The following is a 26,821-nucleotide window of genomic DNA, read 5'->3' as shown; positions in this document are numbered from 1 at the left end:
TCTAGTGAGACAGATTCAATGTAAATAGCCTTGGCTTCCTACACTCTGAAAATAGTTTAATGCTTGCTTTTAAAAAAAAAGTCATGGAGTTTTTGCCTATTAGCATAAGGACAGGCTAGTAATAACAGAAAATGTTAAATTATTCTTTGTTCCTGTGTTCACAGCAATGACTATTTTTCTTTTCTACTTTGGTCATTCCTGCGAGAAGGCCTTGGGGGTACTGGTGGATGAAGAACTGGACATGAGTCAGCAATGTGTGCTCATAGCCCAGAAGGCCAACCGTATCCTGGGCTGCATCCAAAGAAGGGTGGCCAGGAGGTTGAGGGAGGTGATTGTGCCCCTCTGCTCCACACTCATGAGACCCCACCTGGAGTCCTGTGTCCAGCTCTGGAGCCCTCAGCACAGCAAAGACATGGACCTGTCACAGAGGGTCCAGAGGAGGACCACAAAAATGATCAGAGGAATGGAACACCTCTCCTATGAGGACAAGCTGAGAGAGTTGGGGTTGTTCAGCCTGAAGAAGAGAAGGCTCTGGGCAGACCTTACTGTAGCCTTCCAGTACTTAAAGGGGGCTTATGAGAAAGATGGAGACAGACTTTTTAGCAGGGCCTGTTGCCATAGGACAAGGGGTAACAGTTTAAACTAAAAGAGGGAGGATTTCAACTAGATATAAGGAAGGAATTTTTCACACTGAAGGTGGTGAAATACTGGCTCAGGTTGCCCAGAGAGGTGGTAGATGCCCCATCCCTGAACATTCAAGTTCAGGTTGGATGGGGATCTGAGCAATCTGATCTAGTTGAAGATGTCCCTGCTTATTGCAGGGGGCTTGGACTAGGTGGCCTTTAAAAATTCCTTCCAACCCAAACTATTCTATGATTCCATAATCAAGATGACAATTATCCTCAAATTAGGAGCACGTAGATAACTTTTTCAATTCTTCACAAACACAGAGAAAACAATTTTCTGAGGTATGTCACCAACTGCCTGCTTAATTTATGTGTCCTAGTTTCAGCCAGGATAGAGCTGGTTTTCTTCACAGAAGCTAGTGTGAGACTGTGTTTTGGATTTGGGATAAGAAACTGTTGATAATGTGCTGATGTTTTGGGTTGTTGCTGAGCAGTCAAGGACAGTCCAGTGCTGGCCTGCTAGCAAGAAGGCTGGGGGTGCCTGGGGAGCTGGGAGGGGACACAGCCAGGACAGCTGACCCAGACTGGCCAAAGAGATATTCCATACCATACGACGTCATGCCCAGTACATAAACTGGAGTTGGCCGGGGGGCAGAAATCACTGCTCGGAGACGGGCTGTCGATAGCCGGGTGGTGAGCAATTGCTGTATTGGGCATCGCTTGTTCTTGTATATTCCTCTGTTGGTATTATCATTGTTGTTTCCTTCTCTCCTTCTGTCCTATTAAACTGTGTTTATCTCAACCCACGAGGTTTATTTTCTAATTTTCTCTCCGTCCCACTGGGGGAGCGGGAGTGAGTGAGCGGCTGCGTGGTGCTTAGTTGCCGTCTGGGGCTAAACCACGACAATATGAACTGTACCACTTCCACTTAATCCCCCCAAAAAAATCATTTTTCTGGAAAAGAAATGGGGTTTAGTTTTACCCTCTTGGTCTTCTACAAGCCATGAGACTCGTAACAATGGATGCAAAAGGTCCACTGCTCTGGGTGTGCTCTATCTATTTGAAAGCCATACAAATTAAATAGTACTGTCTTTGTTCACACAGAAATAACAAGCGCTTATGCAGTACTTAAGCACCCTTTAGTCAATTAAATCTGTGGCAATAAAGCAGAGAATGCAGTCCCACTGAATCACCAAGGCCTTTGTTTCTGTGATCTTTCTGTTAGAAAAGAAGGCTTTTTAGATACTTATTATATGTAAACAGAGAGATTTATTGTGTGTGAAGCTTTTAACAATCCAAAGATTTGCAATCAGCTTGTTTATTTTCTATATCTGAATTGAAAGTTAGAATGACCCTCGGGTTTTAGCAAGGCAGTATGCAAAATTTTTAAGACACTGGACAAGTGGAACTTATGCTTCCCCTGTAAGAAGGGAGTACATTTACGTAAAACATACCCCACTATTGTAGGTCATTTGCTTGGGTCCTGAAAGAATGGTCATGTTAGCTAACTAGTCCTACTGACAGAGTTTTTAATCTGAATTAAGGACCATACTTAGGTATGGCCATACCACTCATAGTACCTGAGCTAGATAAGGTACCTTCAACAGAGCATTACATACTGTGATGAAAATACATCTTGCATTGATCTCCCTGGAAGGTTTGGGTTCTCTACTTTGAATCTGTCAGTCTCTTATGATTTTATTTCCTCACAATATTTTTCTCCACTTTGTCTATCCCCCCAGCTTCATTTCATACCATATGGAGAAATGATTGGACGCTCCATGATCCTTAAAAGGATTTCAAGCTGGAAACAACTAGTGTGAAACGCACTTCACCTCTGGAGATCTGAGCAATCTTGCCCTGCAGGTGGCTGGGGAAAGACTAAATACTTGTTCAGCCTGAATGCAACGTATGGAACTGCAGCAGACTCCCTCCCCCCAGCTTCGATTGTTTCTGTAGGCCAAGCACTAGGGATCAAAAGACCTCAGTCCCCAGTGGGCCATGAACATGCACAGCTCAATATTAAGTCTCTGACAATAGTTGCCCTGCACTGTCATCTAGTAAACCATACAGCAAAGCCATTTGGGTTTCTTCTCTTTGTTCCGAATCGAGGGGTAGTTTAACAGTGCTCTTACAACATAGATGTTTTGCTGCCAGATGTGTTCTTATTGTTGGATGGGATGTAAATACCATCAGTTGAAGATATCAAGAAGGGACTGAGGGGTAGAATAGAAACAGTCAGCTATCCAAAGAACAGAACTTAGATGGTTAAAATGAAGTGGAAAGTAACTTACTGATGCCAATTGTTGCCTATTTGCCTCAACTGACACAGTACCACTGACCTAAAAAAAAAGTAAAGATATCTGCATGAATAGGATGGCTTTTAACTGGAGCTCAACTAGTACTACCCACTCCTGAAAAGCCAGTCTGGAAGAGAGGCAAAGTAGAGAGCTAGACCAGAAATCTCTACAATTGACATATCACGAATTTCTACAATATCACTTAGGACTATTACAGAAAGCATAGGCTGGAAGCAGTTCACATCTTTGCCTTGTCGTATTACATCTACTGTAGGTTACGATAAATATACGTATACACCAAATATACCTCCTTTCTATTCCCATACACACGTCTGATCTGCCAGTCATTCCGTGAAAGAGCAAACGTGAGATCAGGTCAGGCTCACAAACCATTATATGTGACTGAAAGTTAAGCAGATGTACAACCCCACCAATGTAAAACATATACTGAAGTGTTGCTAGCACCTGGGTCTAATGCTAAGGTGAGATGGGCACAATCAATGCAAAAATGCATTGATCCTTATTTCTCCTGATGGAGACTTAACAGTGAATTTGGCCCCTTAGTCTGGCACTAGTACTTCAGTACTCATGCAAGAATAAATTGAGAGATAAATTCCAGTTACGGTTTCTGACTGTGTATCTGCACAAAGTACTCTATTTTGAACTAACAATTTTTTTGAAAGGCATGCTCTTTTCGTGTTCTTACAAGTCAAATCTACAGAGGAGACATTTAAAACAAAGTCATGCTAAATATCTTTTTTAATTAACAACTACAGACATTTTTGTACTGATGAGCTATATAAAGCTGCAGAAAAAAACATATTAAAAGGGAAAGTGTGCAAATCCCTTTAACAAGGTACTGAAACACTGCTATAATTTTCCTCTGCTATTATATTCCACTGTGCTGTTCCTTCTCATTTATCAGAGCTCAGATCTCTCTGCTTAACAATAACAGTCATTTATATGCAGCTAAACTACCAAAATCGTATTCCTCTGCTGCTGTATATTATGTACAATTAGTTGCAAAATAAAAGGTGTTGCTACTTTAGCAAGTGGCTGCTTATTTCACTACTAAATTTCTGAGCACCATCCTCTGCTGAGGAATGGTCACACTACAATGTAAGACCTGGTTATTATTGTGTTACTCATTTTGTGGTTTCAGGGCTTAGTGTGCTCCTCTCCCCCAGGGTCCTTGCCTGCAGTCCTGCCTCCGCTGGGCCCCCAGCTCTCACCTCTCCAAGAATGCGGCAGTTCTGCCCCTCTTGAGCACGATACTGAGAATTTAGCTGGGCCCATTGAATTGGGAGGAGATTTTGCAGCTCTTCCCTCTAGGAGTCTGTAAAATAGAGGCCTAAAACAGTACATAGCATACTCAGGATCTAGTGTCGGGTTCTTACTTGTGTTTACCAACTAAAGCAGCCAAGCTGGAATCCTGGCATCCCTAAGGTTCCCTTCTTGAATAATGAAGACCAACAAGTCTTTAGCTTGCCTAAGTCATGATCTGGGAGTTCCCCTTCTCTGTATTAAACATGGAGGGAAACTGTGCGAACTCCGAGTAGCTTCCTTAGGTAACTGCCTCAAGTTACATAGGATGAATCTGGAGCTTTTGTTGACCCTGACAAACCAAATTTCTTCAGACAACCCCTCTGGAGGTCCTCATCTGATTCGCTGAAATGACAATCCATCCCCCTGGAAGGTCTTTCTTTTTAGACCCATCAAAGCAATCTCTTCTACTTGTAGGTTTTTGTTTCTTGATGTCCACAGATTTGTAGGTTGCTTTGAAAGAAAGCAAAAAGGTTAAGGGATGGCACCATCTCTTAACAACCTTCACATGTTGGCAAGAAAACCACAACTTGACCCACTCTTTTTCTTTCTGTTCTTTTCCAAATGCATTTCTACACAACTACATTATTTCAACAAAACAAGAAAGCACATGGGATCAGAAAAAATTAGATGAACATACAGTATTCACAGATGACTGATGAACAGCTCCAGATCTGTCAGTCACAATGGTTTAGCCAATCTAACTCCCACACACTTCTGTGTAAATCTTACAATTCATTTTCCTGTTGTTTGATGTGGCCCTCCACAGAAACTTGTCAGAGCTAGATGCAAGAATCAGTTTTCTACTTGTTACCGTAAAAATTATCCATGTAAGCAAAGTTCACAGAAATAGGTCTCTACCGTTACTTTTCAAAAACACGTATTAAAATATTGTTTAATTGTTTTCTTGTTCAAGTGTAAGAAAACCTCAAAGTATAGTACACAAGGATGCCAAGCATTCAAGTAACAACATTTTTCACACAAATCCCAAGTGGAAATATACTTGCAGTGACACACTGGGGACTTTTCCTGTGCATTAACTTGGGCTCTCTGCATTTAACATTGGGTTTATAATCCATATCATTTTTCTCTCATTGTTACAAAATACAGACGGCAAACATTATTAGTATAACCAACTGGAGGTCTTGTTTTCCCTTCCCATTCACACCTCGTACCATAGTCAATAGGTATTTTGAATACATAAAGAACACTGAATCAGGTCCTTGATTAGTGTCTGGTTTATACCACAAAGACCACAAGATTCAGAGGTTGCCAAGGCAACACCACTTCAACCTTCTTACATTTCTGCTTTGATATGAAACCTCTCATTATATAAATGTATTACAACACCAGTCAGCATGACAGGCGATTTTACAAATATGCCTTCAGATAGCAGACAGCTATATTCTTGGGGGGGGACGAACAGGGGGCAGGAATAAGGTTGCCTTTTACTAAGGGGGAGAGGGGATGGACAAAAATGACATTCCAAGCTCCGCAGGCTTTAGAATGAAATTGTATCTTGAGCCTTCTAATACAGCTAATAAATTTTGTATTATTTGCCCAAAAATCCACAGAAGGGCAGGAAGCAAACAAAACAACAACAAAAAGAACTACCCCGAACCCACCACATAAGCAGAGTCTGAGACTGAGATGCTAGAATTTTAAGTAATTGGAACTAACAAGTGTGTATAAAAGCTTTACTGAACCATTGGAAATCTGACACTCCAGCATGTGTTGTTCAGAACTACAGACCAGGCAAAGCTTAGTAAAGCATAAAAGACCTACCAGGAATCTACTGACACTTTAACACCAATTTTGAGGTCTAAAGTGGTACTTCTTTACTGAGCAGTATTCAATATGCAGCAGTCTACCTACAGTTACACTCCAGGACCCTTCAGCAAAGCCAGGCTCCTGCTAAAGATGGTTACTTCTGTGTCTCTTTCTTCGTCTTCCAGACCACACTGAGTTTGAGCAGGCTACAAGCTGATCCAGAATGTACAAGGCATGGCTGGCTAGGTAGGCAACAGGATGGCAATAGCTCCAGACGCATCCCTCCAAACCCTTCTTTGTGCGCTCGCACCCCCTGTGGTGCCAGGAGGCTTTCCAGAGACAGTATTACAAACAATCAGATAATTCTGTGGCATCTGGAGACACTTCAGCGTGAACTGAGAAAGTTGACCTTTGAACTTCTAAAGAGAAGATTGTTACAAGTAAGAATATGCATAATATTTGTAGTTATGGAAAAAAGTATGAAAATTGGAATGGTCTGGGCTTAAATTTTTTACTTCTTTCCTCATTTCCACTTCTGGATTGTAATTTCCAGTTACATTTTTCTCACCACGACTCCATGACACACTAACCATCCTTAGCAGTAAACAAAGTAAATCTTAACAGTGTGTCAGTACCAGGGAAGATTATGGAGAGGTTCATCTTGAGAGTGCTCACAGGGCATGTGTAGGACAACCAAGGGATCAGGCCCAGCCAGCACAGGTTCATGAAAGAAAGGTCCTGCTTGACCAACCTGATCTCCTTCTGTGACCAGGTGACCTGCCCAGTAGATGAGGGAAAGGCTGTGGATGTTGTCTATCTGGACTTCAGTAAAGCCTTTGACAGAGTCTTCCACAGCATTCTCCTGGAGAAACTGCCAGCTCGTGGCTTAGACAGGTGTACTCTTTGCTGGGTAAAGAACTGGCTGGACAACCGAGTCCGGACAGTTGAGGTGAATGGTGTTAAATCCAACTGGAGGCCAGTCACAGGCAGTTGTTCCTCAGGGCTCAGTTTTGGGGTCGGTCTTGTTCAATATCTTTACCAATGATCTGGATGAGGGCAGCGAGTGCTCCCTCAGTAAGTCTGCAGACTACACCAAGTTGTGGTGGGAGTGTTGATCTGCTGGAGGGTAGGAGGGCTCTGCAGAGGCTGGATCAATGGGCAGAGGTCAGTTGTATGAGGTTTAGTAAGGCCAAGTGCCGGGTCCTGCACTTCAGTCACAACAACCCCATGCAACGCTATAGGCTTGGGGAGGAGTGGCTGGAGAGCTGCCTGGAGGAAAAGGACCTGGGGCTGCTGGTTGACAGCCAGCTGAACATGAGCCAGCAGTGGGCCCCGGTGGCCAAGAAGGCCAACAGCATCCTGGCCTGCATCAGAAATAGTGTGGCCAGCAGGAGTAGGGAGGTGATCGTGTCCCTGTACTCAGCACTGGTGAGGCCACACTTCGAATCCTATGTTCAGTTTTGGGCCCCTCACTCCAAGAAGGACATTGAGTTGCTGGAGCATGTCCAAAGAAGGGCAATGAAGCTGGTGAGTGGTCTGGACCACAGGTCTTAGAGGAGCAGCTGAGGGAACTGGGGTTGTTCAGTCTGGAGAAGAGGAGGCTGAGGGGAGACCTTATCATTTTCTACAACTACCTGAAAGGGGGTTGTGGTGAGGTGGGTGTTGGTCTCTTCTCCCAAGTAACTAGTGATAGAACGAGAGGAAATGGCCTCAACTTGTGCCAAGGGAGGTTTAGATTCCTTAGATTTAGGAGGAAAAATTTATTTCCTGAGAGAGTGGTCAAACATTGGAACAAGGTGCCCAGGGAGGCGGTGCAGTCACCATCACTGGAAGTGTTCAAAAAGACATGTAGACACTTTGGGACATGGTTTAGTGGGCATGGTGGTGTTGGGTTGGTGGTTGGGCTTGATCTTAAAGGTCTTTTCCAACCTTAATTATTCTGTGATTCTGTGATAAGAGGAAGAGGAGCAAAAATACCACTAGGGGCACATACAGCAATAGAAAAGCAATTGTTCCCTCATCCCATCAATTATGTCAGTTCCAGGTCAGAAACAACTGCCCCCGGTTTGCAATGACAAAATAACAGCACTTACAAATATCTCTAGTTGAATGTAACAGTAGCCCCCCAGTTATCACAGAGTGCCTATATGTATGATTTCTACAAGAAGAAATCAGTCTTCACTTACTTGTGAAGAATGTCACTAAAAACCACCTTGCATTGCAGGTTCCTTTACAGGCTATACCATCTGCTATGCACTCAAAGTATCACAAAATGTTCAGGACATGTACTATCTTGGACCACCCAACTGCATCCGAAGCCTTGCTGTACTGTCTATAGAACCAGTTTCACTACACAGCCAATTCCTTCCATAATCCCAAAAGATGAAAGTGTTGTAAGCCTGTGGATGTGCACAGAATTCCCAGTTTCACTGGGTAACGGGGTAGTGTACTATTTATGCTGTTCTTTGCTTTCCCACCACCATGTTGTTTCTCATTCCCTGAAGTGTTCAGGTGATGACTCAAATGACCAGCTAGCGGTTGACCCAAATCCTCCAGGCCACTCTTTCCTATCACCTTTCCATTTTGCATATTGGAGACTCTGAAGAGGGCAAATTTTATACCTAAAGTCCAAGGCTCTAGAACTTAAAAACAAACAGCCTACCATAAAAAAAGAAAAAGAGAAAAGCTTCCAAGAGACACAATTTATGTAGGACAGCTAGAAGAGTGACATCAGAATCAGGGATCACGCTGCGATCCAGTCAGCCCTGGCACTTTTCCTCATAAAGTGGGCCATGGAAGCTGAAGAGCCAGTACAGCAGAAAAGCCTCAGAGTTATTTTGCATAGGACTATGCAAATTCTTCACGAAGCTGAGTACTTGAGATCAGAGCTATTTGCTTATCAACTTTCACCAGCACTAAAATTCACATAACTAACCTCAGAAGACAGCATGTTATTCTGAACAACATTGCTGAACAAGCAGTTGAATAAAATCAATTACTTGCTCAAGGGTTTTTTTGAGACATACATTTCTTTAATTATTGTCAGATATGCAGGTCAACAAAAAGGAAGATTGATTTCTGGATAAACAGAATAACTGCGATATTAAAATCTTGTGTGGAAAGACAAATTGTGAATTAAAGCATTTTAATGCTCATTTTAGTGAAATGATGGGAATATTTGGGAAGCACTTGCAGTCAAGAAACTGTACACATGCCCATCTGCCCGATGGCATAATGCAACCACCTCTCCAGTCTTCACCTTCTTATCACTTACACCTTGCTGATCAGGATGCACTCCTTCTTGCCTAGCCATATATTTGTACTGATTAATGTAATACTAATATGACGACTATGCTGTTTGCATCAGCAATGTTAGAACAAATTGATGCTGGAAAAGTCAAGTCAACCTTATTTTTTGTGACCCAGTGCTGTCATCTCATCTGCTCACTGATGCATGTTCTGCTCCAAACTGGCCCTCAGCATCCCAAAAGGAAAGTAGAGAATCAGGGAGGTGAAATATCATGTTTTAGTTGTGTAACAGGCTCATTTTCGTAATGTTGAAGAATTTCCCAGCAGTGCCTAAAGCAATGCAACTAACAATCATCATTTGTTGTTTCCTCTCCCCATCCTCTGGGAGAAAAATTTGTGCCATTCAGTGCCTCGCTTTGCTAGGGAGTTTTGGTCTGTTTTATCGTAGATTTTCTTTCAGACTTATGTGGGAAGGAGGGAAATAGGTTATGTTTTAGATTTAGGTTTTGGTTTTCTTAGTGTAAGAATCAAGAAAATGTCACCTTGCCCATGAAAAGAGTGGTTGAAGTCTGCAGCAGTGCTCTGTTCTTGGGAGAAACTGCACACAAGCTCCTTTCCCTCCAAATCCCCTCCCACAAAACACTGGCTAAGAAATCGGCATTTCAGGGTCAGTCTATCTATATCAGTACATAAAATAAAGCCAGGTGCCTATTCCCCACCTTGACTGGAAGCATCAGAGAGCAGCAGAGCAAAGAACCAGTAAGTTACACTCAAAAACCCACTTACATTGTAAGTGCTCAAAGCCATTCAAAGTGTTTCATCCCTGCCCTCCTCAATCCCCTCCCTCAATACATAAATCAAAAGGTCACAGAAAAAATAATGCTGCAACTATGCCTTCCCATGGCTCCTTTTGAAATCCTCACTCCTCCATGGATAAAGGAGCTGTTACACAGCTCTGTGTTGTGTGTATTTATAAACACATATGTGTATATATAGGCCTTCCACTCTAAAGAGAGGAAGAGGAACCCCGTATGAAAGGACCATAACCTATCCATGCTTTGTGAAAGCACAGTAAATGCAAAGCCCTTGCATCCATACTGTGGCTAGGCATGGCTTTGTACTGCAAAAGTTAAATATACTTTCCAAAATTATATAGACAGAGTTAAGGAAGACCTTTACCCCGAAAGACACCAGCATCCAGCGTAAATTGAAAGCAATTCCTGTGAAAGGAAAGCTGCTGAGAGGAGAGCAGACTTTACAGGAAGTATGCATGTATACAGTATCTATAGCATGTACATAGGTGTGTATACCATATGCATACTTGCGTATGGTATACGTATCATATGTTCTAGTTTAAATTTCTAGTAACAGATTCTAGGAAAAAATAAATGCAGAATACCAAAGCTGCTACAGAGAGGAGCAAACAATGAATTCAATTGCTCACAGAACAACTTATTCAGTAAAATATAATACCACAGAGCCTATTGGTTTCTTAATTAAGTCTTAACTACTGATTCCCCACTAGTAACTTCAAAATTTTACTGCTGCTTTTTTCAAGATGTTAAGGATTTTCTACCAGGATGGCAAAGAGTTACCAACATGCTCACCAATTAAGTTTTTCCCATTGTATTGTTGTTTTCATTTATGGGTTGTTTAACACTAGAAGTGTATTCTTAAGCACTTCCTTGCTTGCATTATCATAGATTATCATAGCTAACGCAAGACAAGTTCCAAGGACAATGTTAAGTGTGTGAAAAAAGTAATGAATACTCTGCCTAGACAAGAGATGCAAACAACACTGTTCCTCTTCTCCCAGTTCTGCCATCCGCTAACAGCTTTGACAGCTGAATACTTCTAAACGTCTGCATCTCTTACATTAAGAGAAAAATTAATTAGCCGTGTCTAAATAAAGAACAAACTTAAGAATCCTACTAACACCTATTTAAGGATTAAATCGACATTCTACCGATAGGTTAATGGCTGGCAGAGTCAGAGGCTATTCCACATTCTTATCTGGCACACAGGTAAATCAGTGCACTACAGGTAACACATTTCGTGTGACACTTGCCTGGTGTAGCTTCTGCCAAAATTCAGGTCCGTCCTCCATTTTTCTTAAGGTTGGTGGAATGTACCAAAAGCACACATTTGCATACTCTGGCTAAACAAGAGAACAAGGGAGTCTTTATGAAATGTAACAAATGGTACAGGAATACATATCATAGCTCCTCAAAAAGTTCTGCCCTATTGGGGGGGAGGGGAGGTGGGGAAGCCTTTGAGTTTACACCCTTTTCATTAAAAGTTCCTTCTCCGACTCACCTTTTGTTTCCCTTTTTTGAAACTAGGAATAGTTTTTATGATCATTCACTTCTCTTCCTGCTACCAGAAAAAGGAAACCTCTTGGGTTCCTTTTTCACCTCATCTTCCTATATACATACTTAACTCTGCTTTGCTCACTAAAAACTTTGGTTAGGAAAAATGTGTAAGAGAGGCATTGAGAAGTAACTTACAGATTGCAAATTGAAGCAACTTTAAAGAGAAGAACACATTTTCTTTTTAGTGGCTTTTTTTTTAATGGAATTTTCCTATGATGCATTTTACACAAAACACGCAAACTCCATTTTTGTCACCATTTAGCACTTGTACACCGAGTCATTTTTCTAATGAACAATGCCAATCTCATTTTATATCCTGTATCATACAGCACACTACACAGTGCTGGACTCCATTTCCACATTTTCTAAGAATCGCAGGACCCCTTGCATGGTATGTGCCATATCCTGGATATATTTTACCTAATATCTAAGAAGGCCTTTTGAGCAAAGACTGAGACTCCACGTCTCTGCTTCCTTCCAGAGAAATTTTGCCTTTAAACTCAGCAGAGAGTCAGGTGCAAGACTCCCACCAAGAATGGCTGTTCACCATAAAATAAGGCATTTTGTGCTTATGAGGTTTCTGTTTTATATATGATTGCGAAAATGTTCCCAGAAGACCAGTCCAGGGTCTCTCTACACTTTCTCCCAATTTGGAACAATTTTTTTTTTATTTTTAACCTGTAGAGGTAGCAATAGCACGAGGAGTAGATGTCCCTTCTAATTCCATCCAACACCACCCATAAAACCACTCAGTCCATCTTGATCTACATTATTTGCAGCACAGTATTTAACTGGGGTCTAGATTATAATATGGATTATAAACTCACACACCCCTCTTCCCTCCCACACACCATCCTCATTAGTACGGGTTGAAAGAAAAAAAAAAAATTAAAAGGGAGCTTGATAGCTGGGTCACACCATCTCTTTACCCCACTGTGAATGCAGCTATTACAATCCCAGGCAGCCTCCTGAACGAGGAGAGACCCCCAGCTGAGACACGTTCTTTCATGAAAGGGCACTGGGAACTGCTCATATCATTTTCCGCCCCGCTTCAAAGAATGCATTAAATACAATTTAATCATCAAGAAGAATATCGTTGTCAGCAGGAACAGAGCTGCAAACCTGCCACCTGCTGCCACTGAATGAAATAAAGCTCAGCTCTCCAAGTCCCATTTCTTTCCCCAAAGAGCACGCACTGCGTACACACATAAACACAGACCCTGAAAAGGCAGCGACTTCCTCATGAGCAGAAGCACTGGCTTGCTGTTAGAGGGTTTATTTTAAACTGTTTAAAATCAGATGGCAGGAGTAGACAGATGGCATATATTACCATATTGCCATTGCCTATATTGCCTTCTTGATTATCTCAGTTTCCTTTCACACTTCAAATACATCATCCCCCTCTGAAAATACCATTCATCCTAGAAAAACTTAACTACCCCCAGCCACGCTTCACTCTCTGGTTATCTTGTCACAGCTCTTACGCAAGCAGGTAAGCTTATACCACAGAAGAGTTCGAGATGACTCGAGTGGCATTTCCAGGCCATAGAGCGGTTCTTGTTACAGGACTTTCCTCACTGCACGTATCAGAGGATCATCTTCCTGAGCTTCTTGTCCGAAATCCAACTCCCTTTCAGAAAGGACTCGCATAACTGAGCCTAGCTGCCTCTCAGCAGCCTTTCCTTGAATTCTCACTGCTTGTCCCACTGCACTCCTGAAAACCCTTTCTTAACCCTTGCTCCACTTTCTTCTCGTAGCCCATACAATACCACTCCCTCCAATCCCATTTTTAATCCAGATGTCCCTTTCCTGCAGGAACTAAACAGCAGCCTCTGCACTCGCCTACAGTAGATCTGGGCTCTCTGCTAAGCTCTACGATAACAGAGAATGGAGAGCTTTTAACAGACTTGCCATTTTAGTAACTCCATCATGTGCTGCTGGCCCAGAATTCTTCACTCCACGTAAAGTTTCCCAGTTAGCACTTTCAAATGAGCAGTTTTCAAAGTTAAAGGCAAAACTTTATATTGTATTAATAGTATAAAATATTTTTTATATTTTATATTTCTTCTAGCCTAACCTGGAATGCTCATGGCATCAGCAAGTGTAAACCAAATCTGCATTGTTACAGTTTGTTGGTCTCCATGTGTGGCACTTACTCCGTTTCCCTCTGGCCTCCATGTGCTCTCTTCCTGCCCATGCTACCTACCCAGCTCTCTTTCACACACATACCCTTCCAACAATGCAGAAGGTTTTTCTAAAAATGACAGGGCTTTGCAACATACCCAGATATTAGCCTTATTGACCAAAGAGCTGCGGATAGGTAGAATACAGTGCTTTAGCTCTGCCCCCTTTACTCACTCTCCCCCCAGGCAAGATCACCAACAGGTAATAAACTGACAGGTTTAGCAAGGATGAGTGAAAAACACAACTTTTGGGCAGTTTTTAGGAAGATAGGTATAGAAACAGAATTAAGGAAAAAAACATGGACTTTAATGATGAAAATCCATTTTCAGGATCAAAATATTATTCCATCCAGCACAGTCTTATCCGTAAGCCTAGCAAGCGCTGCTTTTTTGCAGCCAGACTCTTCACTTTCACAGAAGAGTCCTCCAGCTATACCCCCTGAGACACTACAGGCCCAGAAGCTAGGAAAATAGGTAGAGTGATGTGCATAGGTAGAGGGAATACAGAGCATGTTATGTGCGTTCAGTCACATCTGTGTATCTCCAATACATAAACTTACTACATTACATACTTCAAATACAAATTGGCAATTGGCTAAAGAGAACAAAATCAAACAATAGACACACACCACCCAAGAGCAACAACAGTTCAGTTCCATTTTCACTTACCTCCAGAAGAAGCTTGAATCCCTCTCTTTTCTTAATTTCCTCCACTAGATATCTGTAATTAAAAATGCAGGGTTTTAACGCATAGAACAAAACAATACATACAGACAACAACAAAAAAGGTCTTGAACATGTATACACTTTTTTCCCCTTTTTTTTTTTCTTTTTCTTTCCCAACCCCCAAAGAAACCACAGAGTTAAACCTCATTTCTACCTGTTGTGAAAATGCAGTAGTTATCAGTTACTGGAAACAAATGAAGGCTACAGCCAGCCAAGGAGCACTAAGGAGTGGCCAAATTCTGTCCTCAGGCACAGATTTTTAGTGGAGCCACATGGCACAGATTGATCCTATTTGCATCAGGCTGTGAACTTTGCCAATGCAAATTTCCGTTGATGTTGCTCTCTACAAATTAATTCCTCCATCTCTTTTTCTCAAGTGCTGATATGTTATTTCATGTCACCCTGACATCTCTTGCACTACTATTGTCACCAGGACCTCTTATGTTAGCCCAGAATTTAAAAGTTTCCATATACTTCAAGCCCAGCAATTTTCCCCGTACTGTCCTTGTTCCACACTGTACACAACAGTGCACATTTCCATTCAGTGAGCCACTGCAGGTGCACAATAATCCCTGGACACCCCTCCCAATAATGCATTGAAATAAAGTATTTCTTTTCTCTTTCACCTGTCAGTATGAAAAACTGAGAAACCTTCAATGGGAAAATGGGTTTGAATCAAAATTTGTATCCAAACTGCTTAAATTTATAGGCTTTTTTTTAAAAAAAACAAACATGACCTTAACTTTGCCACGGCACATGTCACACGGGAATTCTGAACTGAAGAGGACATAGCTGTGACTTCTCTCTTTATTCCTCCCCTCAAAGCCTTCCCAAGGAAAAAACTCCAGAGAAACCACTTCAAATTCACACAGCTTTTCCATTTCAACAGAATTTTAGTCTTCTACATGAAGATTTTGCTAACGATAGTAAAACTGAGATACTTAAACTACTGATAGTGTAAAAATCTGTTCTTCCGCTGCATTAATTTGGCATCTTCCTGCCTGCAGCTGCATTACTGGTCACGACACAATTCTTTCATCCACTACTTGGAGAAGAAAAACATTGTCAAAATAACCCCCCTTGGTACTATCCACACACTTGAAATCTGCCCCCACAGGGACACCTCTAGCACAGTTGTATCTGCAAGGCCTGCTGTTTTGCAGACATGATGCAGAAACAGGTTGGCTAGGGAGACAGTAAACAATACCCTAGATGGTACACATTTTTCAAAACAGAGCACGGGGAGTTGTCACGCTGTTTATCATTAACAAGTATTGTGCGTGTGACTCTACCTCTTAGGACATATCCCTGCAAAATGATTGCTGTGGTGGGGTGCCAGTTCCCACGACACACAGCTCTACGAGTTGCACCACACTCTTGTGCACTTGCGTGCACTGTTGAGATGCTTCCTCTCACTATAACAGGACCAGTTTCTGGGTTTTTTCTGCCATGACCATTTAGATCCTACTGTGTGCATTTATTTGTTACCTGGCTGTTAATGACCACACTACTGTTTAGGTTGAAAGAGAGGCATGCTGAAAGGTAAGTAGGAGGCTAAATATCCTGTGAGCATGTTGGGGAGAACCTGTTTCTGCAGAGGAATTGTCTTAGTAAACCAAGCTCATTGTTTTTGTCCTGTTGATAAGAAGATACTTGTCTGTGCCATAAAACCAAGATTCAGCAAAATCAGCAGGCTATTCAGAAGACAGTGGCCTTCGATTTTCTTTTTTTTCAATAAATCATGAAAAAGAAACCTATGCATGATCATCTTTTTTCTTTTTTTTTTCTTTTTTTTTTCCCCACTTTTTTTGAGGTCTTGAATTGTTAGAGATACTTTACAATGCTTAATAACCTGCTCTCTTGTCACAAGTGTCTTTTTTCTATACTGCCATCTGACACGAGATATCTGATGTTGGTCAAGCTCACAACACTGTTAATCATGTTCTTAACTACATTGCCAATAGCCTAAGAAAGCAGCCATTAGAAAATCCATCACCCATGATTTATCTTGCCAGGACCATTTGATGGCAGTGGAGCAATTTACTCCGTGCATCTTTCCACAGTTGACAGTGGATTTTTATTATCGTGTCATGGTTGCAGCACATCAGAAGGGCTTGAGTCTCAGTGAAGACTAGAGTGCACAGAGAAGTGGTATTTGCTATGATTAAGCCTTCCAGAAAACAGGGGTGGAGATCTTGGAAATCTGCAGTGAAAGTAGACATATGTCTGCTAAGAGTGGGTGTCAGAAGAGGAATCAGGCAGAAAAACTGCCAAGATGCCAAAGCATAAAACACAGAGGTGGTTATAGCTCTATTCTAAAAGCAGTTTAATTCTATTTTCTTTTTAGTGTACTTCATAAGGCAACACCCCTGCATCAAAAATAACTGGGGGAAAAAAACCAGCAAAAAAATTTCTGAAGTGATCAGCAGGATGTTCTACTGCAGGTATTTTCAAAATAAGCCTTTCCAAATAGGTAGCATCACAATGTTCCTGGGATAGCTAAGACATCTAATACACTGAAAACGATTCATCTTCAGAAGAAGAAGAATTTAATGGAATGCCAAATAAGCAAAGCTTGATGCAAGAGAAGTACATGCCTGCAATTACCCTAAAATGTTTGCAGCTCTACCTGGCCATGGGGAAAAAAAGTAATCTTGCTCTCAACTTCTATAGTCAATGGACTAGTTCCAGAATTAATCCAGGTCTCCGTTCAGCAACACTGAAATACTATCTTTGCAATATCAAAGTAAAACCTACTGTAACGAATGAGGAGAAAGGCTGCACAGCTGTTGAGTAGTTGGGAAACCTGGCAGAGTGCCCAGTAAACCTGATGTCTCAGCTGCAAAGTGCCCATGTCCATGCAAACCCCAGATAGCAATGCAGCTACTGCAAAGAATATACTTAATCAGATAATGACTAAGAATTAAATTTCTTCTTAAAGAAAAAAAGAAAAAGAGACAACTCAGTCACTCCTTCGAAGCATTATCAACTGAATCCTCATGTTCAAAGAAAGTATCGATCCCAGAAATGTCATTAATCACTACACTCTCAAACGACCTTGGCTAGTGACCTTGATAAGGCTGAATTCTCCCACTGATAGTGGAATGAATTACTTACTCTGTACAGACACAGAACAGTACAACGCTCTGGAACAAAAACAAGGTGCAATTTAACCAGAAGATATTAAGGAACACTTAACCTGCCAAACAACGTGTGGCTTTAAAGAAATAAAATAAAGAAAAAAGCCACAGCTCATTTGGGCTTTTCTGGTTTTGCTGCTTTCTTGCTATTTCTTTCTAATCCACTCTGGGTTTAGGTCATGGATATTTTTACCTTTTCTTTAAGTGACTTCGTTAAAGTGAGACTATTGCTTTAATTTTTACTGGCGTAAACATTCAATTCTTTTCAACTTGTTAGTTCATATAAAAAATAAAATTGCAATATGATATAGATGAATATTTTTCAATCTTAATGATTTGACTTATGGTAGTCTGCAGCTAGCCCAGGAACGGGTGAAGATTTCATTGTGGTTTATCTTGCATAAATTCTGAACAAATACGATACTTCAAGTGAATTGTTTTTAATGGGCCATTATCTTATTTCAATATTATTTCTTCTATCAGAAGACAAAACAATCGGTGTATGGTAATTTCCTCCCAGAAACTGAGACATCACCATCACTTTAGAAACACCTTCTAGCAAGAATTTTGCAGAATTCACTTGTGAAACTCAGTTCTGCCAGACCAAAAACTTAGTAAAATTGAATGGGGAGGGGAGAAGATTGCAAGAAAAAGGTGCTTCAGTCCTTAACCGAACATACTATAAGCATTAAGAACTTCAGAAAACTTGTAGAGAAAAAACAAGCAGTATCTCAGAACAATATGCCTTCATATACCTCTACTACATCCTAACATTAATAGTGTCCTCATACGAATTTCCCCACATCATCAGCTTTGTGTTTCCTCAAGTCATGAGGAATGAAGTGAGCAGAATAACAGCTAATTGGCTCCTTGCTAGGCACAGCTCAGATCCTGGCACATCGGGCTGCCTTTACATTAACACCAGAACACAGAGCTGCGAGTTAGAAGGTGATATACTGGTAAACCTGTCCTATCTCTGGTTCAGATAACATAAACGTTAAACAATGTAGATTGATAGTCTAATTTGGACTTCTGTGTTTACCAACACCTATGCTTATTGCTAAAAGTAGCAATTACTATTAAGTATTGTAGCAAATGTAGTAACACTATTATTATTGCTATTGCTATTAGCTCCTTCTATTATACAGAAACAAAAAGGGAGGGAAAAAAGTAACGATGTGGTCTGTTCCAGGGTAAGAAGTATCAGCAATGTCATCATCTCAGCCAATTAAACAGACTAGACATATTCAAAATTGTGAAGCAGTACCTAGCCAAAGCCAGTGCCCTGTTTACTCTCTCCTCGAGGCCCGTAGTTCCCAGTGCTTTCCACATCAGCCAGAATTTGAAGGCATCTGGACGCCTGCTGCACTGAATGGACTTGTCACCAGTGTCATAGCTGACATCGTAGAACTTGTCCTGCTGGAACAGGTACGCGGCCTTGGCGGAGTAACACTTCTTCAGGAGGCCCTATTAGAAACACAATAGAGACTTAGATTGCTGATAAGCATTTTCAAACCTTTTTATTTTCACAAGCCAAAGCCTTTTTTTTCCTGTCTGTACCAACCGCTTAGTAAAACAGCACTGGATGTACTGGAAACTATCCAAAGCTTGTGGCGTGGTTTAAGAACCCTGGATGAATGTGAACCCAGTGAAGTCAGCACTGACAACAAGGAAACTTTTTTTGATTATTTTCTTCATAGTGTCACTGACAAGTTGCGACTGAAGAGGAACTCTGACTCACATCTCAAGCAACCGTGGAAGTGGGTACCACAGGAACAGTTGCCCAAAGACATACGTGGGTGGGAAAGAGGGAGAAAAAGCAGAAGCCTATGTCCACTGTTCCAGTCTATAGATTGGAAGAACGGCCCCTGAGGACCTTCCTACACGTTCATAAGTGGCTCAATCTATTCTTTCTTTCATCTGACAAAGACCTTTACATATAGCACAGTTAATTGAAAGTAGGGAAGATTTTAGCCCCGCAAAATAAATGTTTAGCCCATACCAGAAAAAACAGTCTCTGAGGATTTCGCATAGGCTGACTGAGTGGAAACACCAACTGGAGATTAGTACAACCCCAATTTTTTAATTTCACAGTTCTGGCAACTTTAACATTTGAAAATAAGCCTCAGAAAAGATACTTTAGCGTACCCTAATTATGGCTTGTTAATGAAATTATTTTTATTCAGCAAAATCTCCAATTTCTGAGAGGCTGCCCGGGCAGACACAAGTAGCAGAAAACAGACAAAAATAAATGAGTACAGTGGCATGTTCCAGCAAAGAGCAAAGCTGGGAAACAGAAAGCAGAGAAGCTGTTACAGGTTTAAAGGTGCAGGGGAGGAGAAGAGCGATAGGACTGGCCATTGGCTGACGAATGAAATATCAACGTGTACTCTGTAATGCTATGAAGTAGAGAGAAGGGCTGAGAGAAAGCAAGTTAGAAAAGCAGAGATGAGGATGGTTCTACAAGGATTCCAGGCGACAGAAAGAGTTGTAGATTTGTCAGTGATATTAAAAATGGGTAAAAAACCAAAACCAAAACAATCCATAAGATAATACAAGAATAGAAATTCAAGTGAGGTTAAAAATATGGCTACAGCATCTGATTCAGATCAAATGTGTATTTAAGTGACAGTTGAACCAGCAGTCTTCCATGCAGAACAGACCAAGAAACAGAAGTAGCAAAACTTGCTAAACAGTATCTTGAAGAGCACAATTAATTTTCTAATTCAACATCACTCTTCAATTTTAACCATGTATATGGAGGGGTTAAAAGATGGGATTTTGGTCTGTAGTTGGACCCTGGGTATGAAGTAGATAGCCAAGAAAACCACAGCAGAGGGGTTAAAAAGGTGGACTTTTGGCCCGTGAGAAGAATAGTAAAATATTACTGTGTTCCAACCATGGACCACGTGGTGGCATGTGTACGGAGGGGTTAAAAGATGGAATTTTGGTCCGTAGTTGGACACTGAGTGAGAAGTAGACAGTGAGAAAACTGCAGCAGAGGGGTTAAAAGATGGACTTTCGGCCCGTGAGAACACCGCAATTAGCACAGTGAGAAAAACAGATAGCTGGGTGAGAAGTAGGTAACAGGCCGGGTGAGAGAAACCAGATGGTTTCCCACAGAGATAAGAAAGTTGAGCAATACTAGGGGAGGACGTGGACGTAGGAATCCTCACAACACCTTGCTATTGGCTTAAGCATGATTGACAATATGCCATGTGTACAGAGCCTATGAACCAATAGACGGGATGGCTATGGTGCGTGCAGCGCGCCTGGCCAGCGGGCGCATACGCCATAGGCTCCCTATGCTGAGGGACAGCAACAGAGGCGTGTTTCGGCACTCGCTGGTCACGTGTGTCGAAACCCGCTCCTCTGCAAATGTATAATACCGGGATTTCCTGAAGAGCAGGGGATCGGTGTACGGCGAGGCCACCGTTGCCTCCGTGGGCACCTACCGACTGCTGGGCTGAGCGCGCGGCGCAGGATGACACGAGAATGTACAGATGGGCCATCTTCCTCACAGTCCTCGGGTCGGTAAAACAATTGCTTTGCAAGATACCCTTAGTGTAACGCATGCTTGTAGGTAATAAACGCGTATTGCTTTTCCCCTTGTAGTCTGTGTATACGTGTCTACCCTTCTTGGGAATCCTCGAAATCACCCTAAGACAAACCACCTGAAAACACACTTAACATTTCAACCATTTCTCTGCATCTGCTACAAGTCTGATTTTAAAGTGGCAGACAGTGCCTGGCATCAGTCTTAATCAAAGTGTCATATTCCTGTAACAGTGGTACAATTCTTGATCTACATTACAGTACACTACTGATAACTTCGGAACTGACAATAAAATAGAGGGGGAAAAAGGTCATGACAAAAAAATCCGAAGGAGAAAGAATCCACTGGCATACATAGAATAAGCCTCCCTCTCTCCTAGCCTTTTCAATTCCATCCAATACTAAAAATAAAACAAAAAAACCCCAACCTGTGCACCTATTTGTAGAGCACAAAAAGAGAACACCACCAAAGGTTTCTCCACAACTTCTATAGGAGTTTGACAACCCCACTGTAACATTGGTGGTTTGCAAAAAGGACAGAAACTTCAGTTTGAACTCTCTAGCCACAGGACCAGCACATTCAGCCTTGTGAAAAGACAGTTTGTGTGACATCTTGGGGGGAACAAAAAAAAGAGGCAGCGACTGCTCTCCCTCTGCAGAGTGATAATGTGCTGCTGCAGCACACAGTAGCCATAGCTGGAAAGCCAATGCTGGGCGCAATTTGTTTTGTGGTATCTGAGATTCTCACACCCACTTTCCAACTTTCTCAGAAAAAGAAAGGCGAGAAGATGACATTAGAAACCAAAGAAACGTCAAGCATGGAAGCATCCATCCTTCACAGTTTTTCTAGAGCTTTGTGTCTCTGGCTAGCAGCTGCACAACAGGAACAGGAATCTGTTTGTCAAGCCATTGTGCCCTATTCACTGACATCTCCATACCTTGATTTTCAGGGGAAATAGACTAGACACGGTATTCAAAAACAAAAAAATAAAAAAGGCAGCAACATCCAGAAATTTAAGTTAATTGCTTTGTCTCTTACTGCCTTTAAAATTTTGCATGGTGTTTCTGCAGTGAACGTATAGCAAGGTTGATCAATGTGGGACTATCTTCTGGCTTATCAGAATGTAATACAGCTGCACAAAAGAGGACATCACAGGGTATTAGTTCCCCTCATGCCTGTCATCTGAAAAATAACAACTTTTGTTTGTCACAAGAAACCTAAACTCAGTAATATTGGTAATATTACAGAAAGACTGTGAAGTTCACTTAAGACCACAGCACAGCTGCAGAGCTTCAGAGTTTAAAAACAAATGCTCTAGAGTGAAAACCCAACAAGAACAAATAGTGAACTCAAATTTCTAGGAAGATATTTCATTTAAAAAAAAAAAAAACAAAACCACACACACAACCAGGTACTGCCCTACTCTCCTGGTGCATCCAAAGCTGACAAGATGTGCTGGCTTGATAAGCATGTGGAAAAGGATCATCTTACTAATAACGTAATACGCTCAAGAAATCCTGCTGAAGATTCTGCCTACTGCCAATCTCCAGAGGAAAATACAGTGACATCCTTCAGCACGTCACTAGAGCAGACAGGAGAAGAAACAAAAATCATGCTTTATGAGAAAGAAATATGCCAGATCAATGCAAGATGCAAGTTGGAGGAGAAAGAGAAGGGAAGAGAAAGGGAACGTTGCAGAACAGAGTTGGGGGCGGGGGGCAGACATGACAACAGAAGAGGAAAAAAATTCAAGATAGATTTTATGCTCAAGAAAGAGTTACTTCTTAATCACTGCTATCTCAAAAGTAATGCTGAAGACATAAAACCTCACTTTTTTCCTAGTCAAAGGATGGAAAAGTAGAACAAAAAAAAAAGGGAAAAAAGTATGCTTTTTAACAACGTTCTCGGTCCCAAGAAAACCTGAACAGTTTTCCACACAGCAACTGAGCTGCTCCATCTGTTCAGAAGAATTTCAAAAATTTCGTTAGAATTGCCCCATTTTACAAGTTTGAGATTCTTTCTTCAGCATCTTTTATCTTGCTATCCTTTGTACAGAGACTAATGGTAGCCTTATACCAAGGCTGCTAAAGTTTAGAAGATGAAAATACTATTTTCATGGAGGCTCCAGTCCACTATGAAGTTTCAAATTACCTTCGTTTTTGATGAAGTCTATGGATAGTTGCTGTGTGTTCTAATCAATGGCAAATAAATGAATAAATACTGATACTGAAATCAATATATAAGAGCTCCAGTTTCATAATTCAAAGTATTTTTCTCATTGAACAGACTTACCTACAGCAAGCCTTCTCTTTCCATTTCCATTGCTAATTAAAAGTGCATTTCAATTTCATTAACAAAACATCTTTTTCCCCCAAGACAAACATCTTCCTCTTTTGCCTCATCTGAAGCAACAACCTTTTGAATGGCATACCTGAAAATTCTCAAAAAGCAGTGCAGTGCAAAAGGCCACCCCTGCAATTCACTTCAAAAGGTGAGAACAAGCTCTCAGTTGTACTAACCCCAAGCAGAAAGTAATGGGAATAAAATGTTTCCTGCAGCTGCCACAGAAAGAAATCAGGGAAGTAGATATGTTTTGATGCCGCTAATGACGAGGAAGAGATTATACTGTAGATGGGTACCATGATCACCTCAATCAGTTACATTCTGTGCTAAACTGGGACTTCATTAGCTACATTCTTTGAGACTTTATTTTTAACTAATAAGTGAAAATTCTGCTCATTACCTAGAATTGATTGCTAACCACCTAACCTAGTGCTACGCTATAATGAGTCACAGAACTTTGGCATTGGTGATAAACATTAGTTCTCTATTTATATGGTGATAATATCCACGTCTAGAAGGATTATAACAAGGACAAATTGGAGTAGCTCTGTGGTCTTAAAGGAGTATGTACAACCCAAGACTGAATCATAGCACTTTAAGAACATACAATAAAAAAGTTGACTCATTAATATTTTGAGCATATCGGTCCATCTAGCTTTGTGTTTAAACAGTCACTGCAATTCACACCACAGTAATATAAGCATTTTCTGAGTGTGTCTATCTCACTAAAAAAGTGATGAAAGTTACTCAGGATATGGCAGTGAAAAGGGATAGCTGTGCACTTCTTGGGTGCTTTAAGCACTGAAGAACTACTGTCATTGATCTGAGCTTTTACAGGCTATTAACCAATGTCTCCCTTTGGTGAAAAAGCTTCTTCTTTCTAATAAAGTAAAACATGTATTTATCTTTTCTATCTCTACCTTCCTTGGAAATCGTTCCAATTTTGTTTCAATAAGGCTGGAAGATACTCTTTTATCAGCATTTTACTGCAGTTCCCCCACCCTCCCAATCTGTATAGGAAAATATTTAAACACAACGTTTCATTCTAATAATCTAGCTGCAATGTCTTAAGCCTATTAACTATGACTTTTGCTAATGGGAAATCAGGGTGTTACCACTACCTCAGAAACTTGATGATTCTTTCTAAAGATTATCATTTCATACATAGGGTAAAACACAAAGCTTGGGCTTGTTAAAAGTTCTATGCCTTAAAAAAAGAGAGAAAGAAAAACTGAAGGGAATTATTATTACCTTATAATTTTTCTTTTTAATTATTATATAATTAAATTATAATTTATTTATTATTATCACACTTATAATTGCCTAACCCTAATCCTGAAAGTAGCCCCCAGTTTCCAAATGGACTTCAAAGCAAACAGGAAGATGGGCTAACAAAACTTCCTTAATCAGACCTTCAAAGGGAGCTAGGGCTTAATTCATAAATGGGGCTTAACATCTATGCTTAACATTTTGCCGCTCTGATTTCTTGCAGAATTCACCACCTGAATATTCACTAGCAGAGCAATGTGTGCTACTCTTCCAGCTCCCACCTTAGCACCCAGCTTCCACTGAAGCATCCTAACTATAGTGTGAAGAAATTATGTTCACATATAAATGTGTGCTTCACCTGCAGCCATAGGTATTTATGTAGTTTAGGAGCAGTGGAACAAACTCCAAAGTGAGAAACTGATACACATACTCTTCCATACTCTTACTAGTGTGAAAATAGCTTTTTAAAGGGGAAACTGGGTCCAGCTGCCTGCTCCAGATCTGGTATGGAGTGTATCAAAGAAGCAAGGCCTTTCTGCCAAACTGTCTTAATGATCATTTGATCTTTCTGTCTTAAATTTTTATATTCCAACACTTTAAGAAGGCTGTTATACAGTACTGAAATTTGAATGTGCTTCTGTTTGCATATTAAGACCACACTGGCACATACACAAAACATCTAAGTGACAATTTGCCAGGAATTAAACACACAGTAAAACACCCTCTTGTCCATGCAGAAGACCATGCAGAGGTCTTCTACCTTCCAGAACATGTCTTGCTTTACAACAGCATCTGATTGTATGATCACTAATACTTGTGTTTTCACACCTCAACTGCCTAGGATTCAGCTTTACACGTATGTCCAGCACAACATTGCCTAGCTGTGATTTAGAAGTGGAATAGGATTGCTCTATCAGATGTTACACTCCATGGAAGGAGAATACAGAAAGGCTGCCAGAGCCCTGAAGTTGGAACAGTGTTTGTAATGAGACTCTAAATGCCAGGGCAGCTAGAATATTTCATTCCTCTCTGTTTCTTTCCTCTCTCTTCCTGAGAAATTTCCACTATGCAGCCCAAGTAGTCTAATTATTACCTGGGGCTATATCGATGTACTGGGCCTAATTAGTTAAAATATAGCACTGAATTCTTCCCAAGACTGCAATTAAGTCACCACAGTAATCTTAGTCAATAACTTCATTCTGCTTGTTTTTCATCCTGGAATAAAGATAAAGTGATGAACAGGTAGTCCTGGAGTCTAATCCTCTTTAATCCCACAGACTCTAGTCTAAGGAAGTGAGGCGGCACACTTCTCCATGCTGTTCTGCCATGTCTCACCCCTGACTTGGAGCAATCAGCTCCAAGAGAGCACTGATTAGCATCTATGCTCTTTGGTCCTCATCAGTTACTACCAGGAGTTAGTAACCAATTACATGGACAGCTAACCACTAGCAACTGCATAGAAACTACCACCTGTTTTGACAGATATTTATAAAAGTCATTTACAAACCATGGCCACAAAACAGCGATGCAAACCTCAGGGGCTCCATATCTTCATGATGTTCAGTCATTCATAACCTACAAGCTAAAACTCACCCCTGATGGTGGACAATGGGCATAAGTTTTAGCAGGGCTGAGTGTGAAATAGGGCTTGAAATAATTGACCTCTGATGGGTTTCTTTTTTAAGACAGAATTCCACAAAGATATAAGCATGGACTTTTACCCCATTGCAGACTCATCTCACTTTCATGCCACTTGAGATCAGAGCTCTGTTGTTTGCTTGCTAGACCTTTTAATTAGTCATGGCTTTTGGAAAGCCTAAATCACCCTGTTGATGAGGAAGAACTAGTAGAGGAAAGAAGGCTCAGCACCTTTACCTGCACGTGCTCTGACTCCTATCTCTCTCCCTTCTCACTCTGGTGCACCCACGTAAGGAGATACAAAGAGAAGCTCTGCCTATGAACAG

General features: G+C 41.1%; 1 protein-coding gene across 1 annotated transcript in view; it reads right to left on the bottom strand.

The window, feature by feature from the left end:
• GADL1 (glutamate decarboxylase like 1) overlaps nt 1-26,821 on the bottom strand; it is a gene marked incomplete at both ends in the record, with an annotated part of 131,926 nt that overhangs the window by 26,541 nt on the left and 78,564 nt on the right. The window contains 3 exons of the mRNA XM_081996483.1: nt 11,337-11,426; nt 14,493-14,544; nt 18,957-19,156. Of these exons, the coding sequence (XP_081852609.1) occupies nt 11,337-11,426; nt 14,493-14,544; nt 18,957-19,156 (342 nt within the window). The remainder of the gene's footprint in view (nt 1-11,336; nt 11,427-14,492; nt 14,545-18,956; nt 19,157-26,821) is intronic.

The sequence above is a fragment of the Phaethon aethereus genome (assembly GCF_964289735.1).
Source record: "Phaethon aethereus genome assembly, chromosome: 2".
Lineage (NCBI taxonomy): Eukaryota > Metazoa > Chordata > Aves > Phaethontiformes > Phaethontidae > Phaethon > Phaethon aethereus.
Note: the sequence above shows the minus strand (reverse complement) of the source record. Positions and strands in the feature narration are given on the sequence as shown.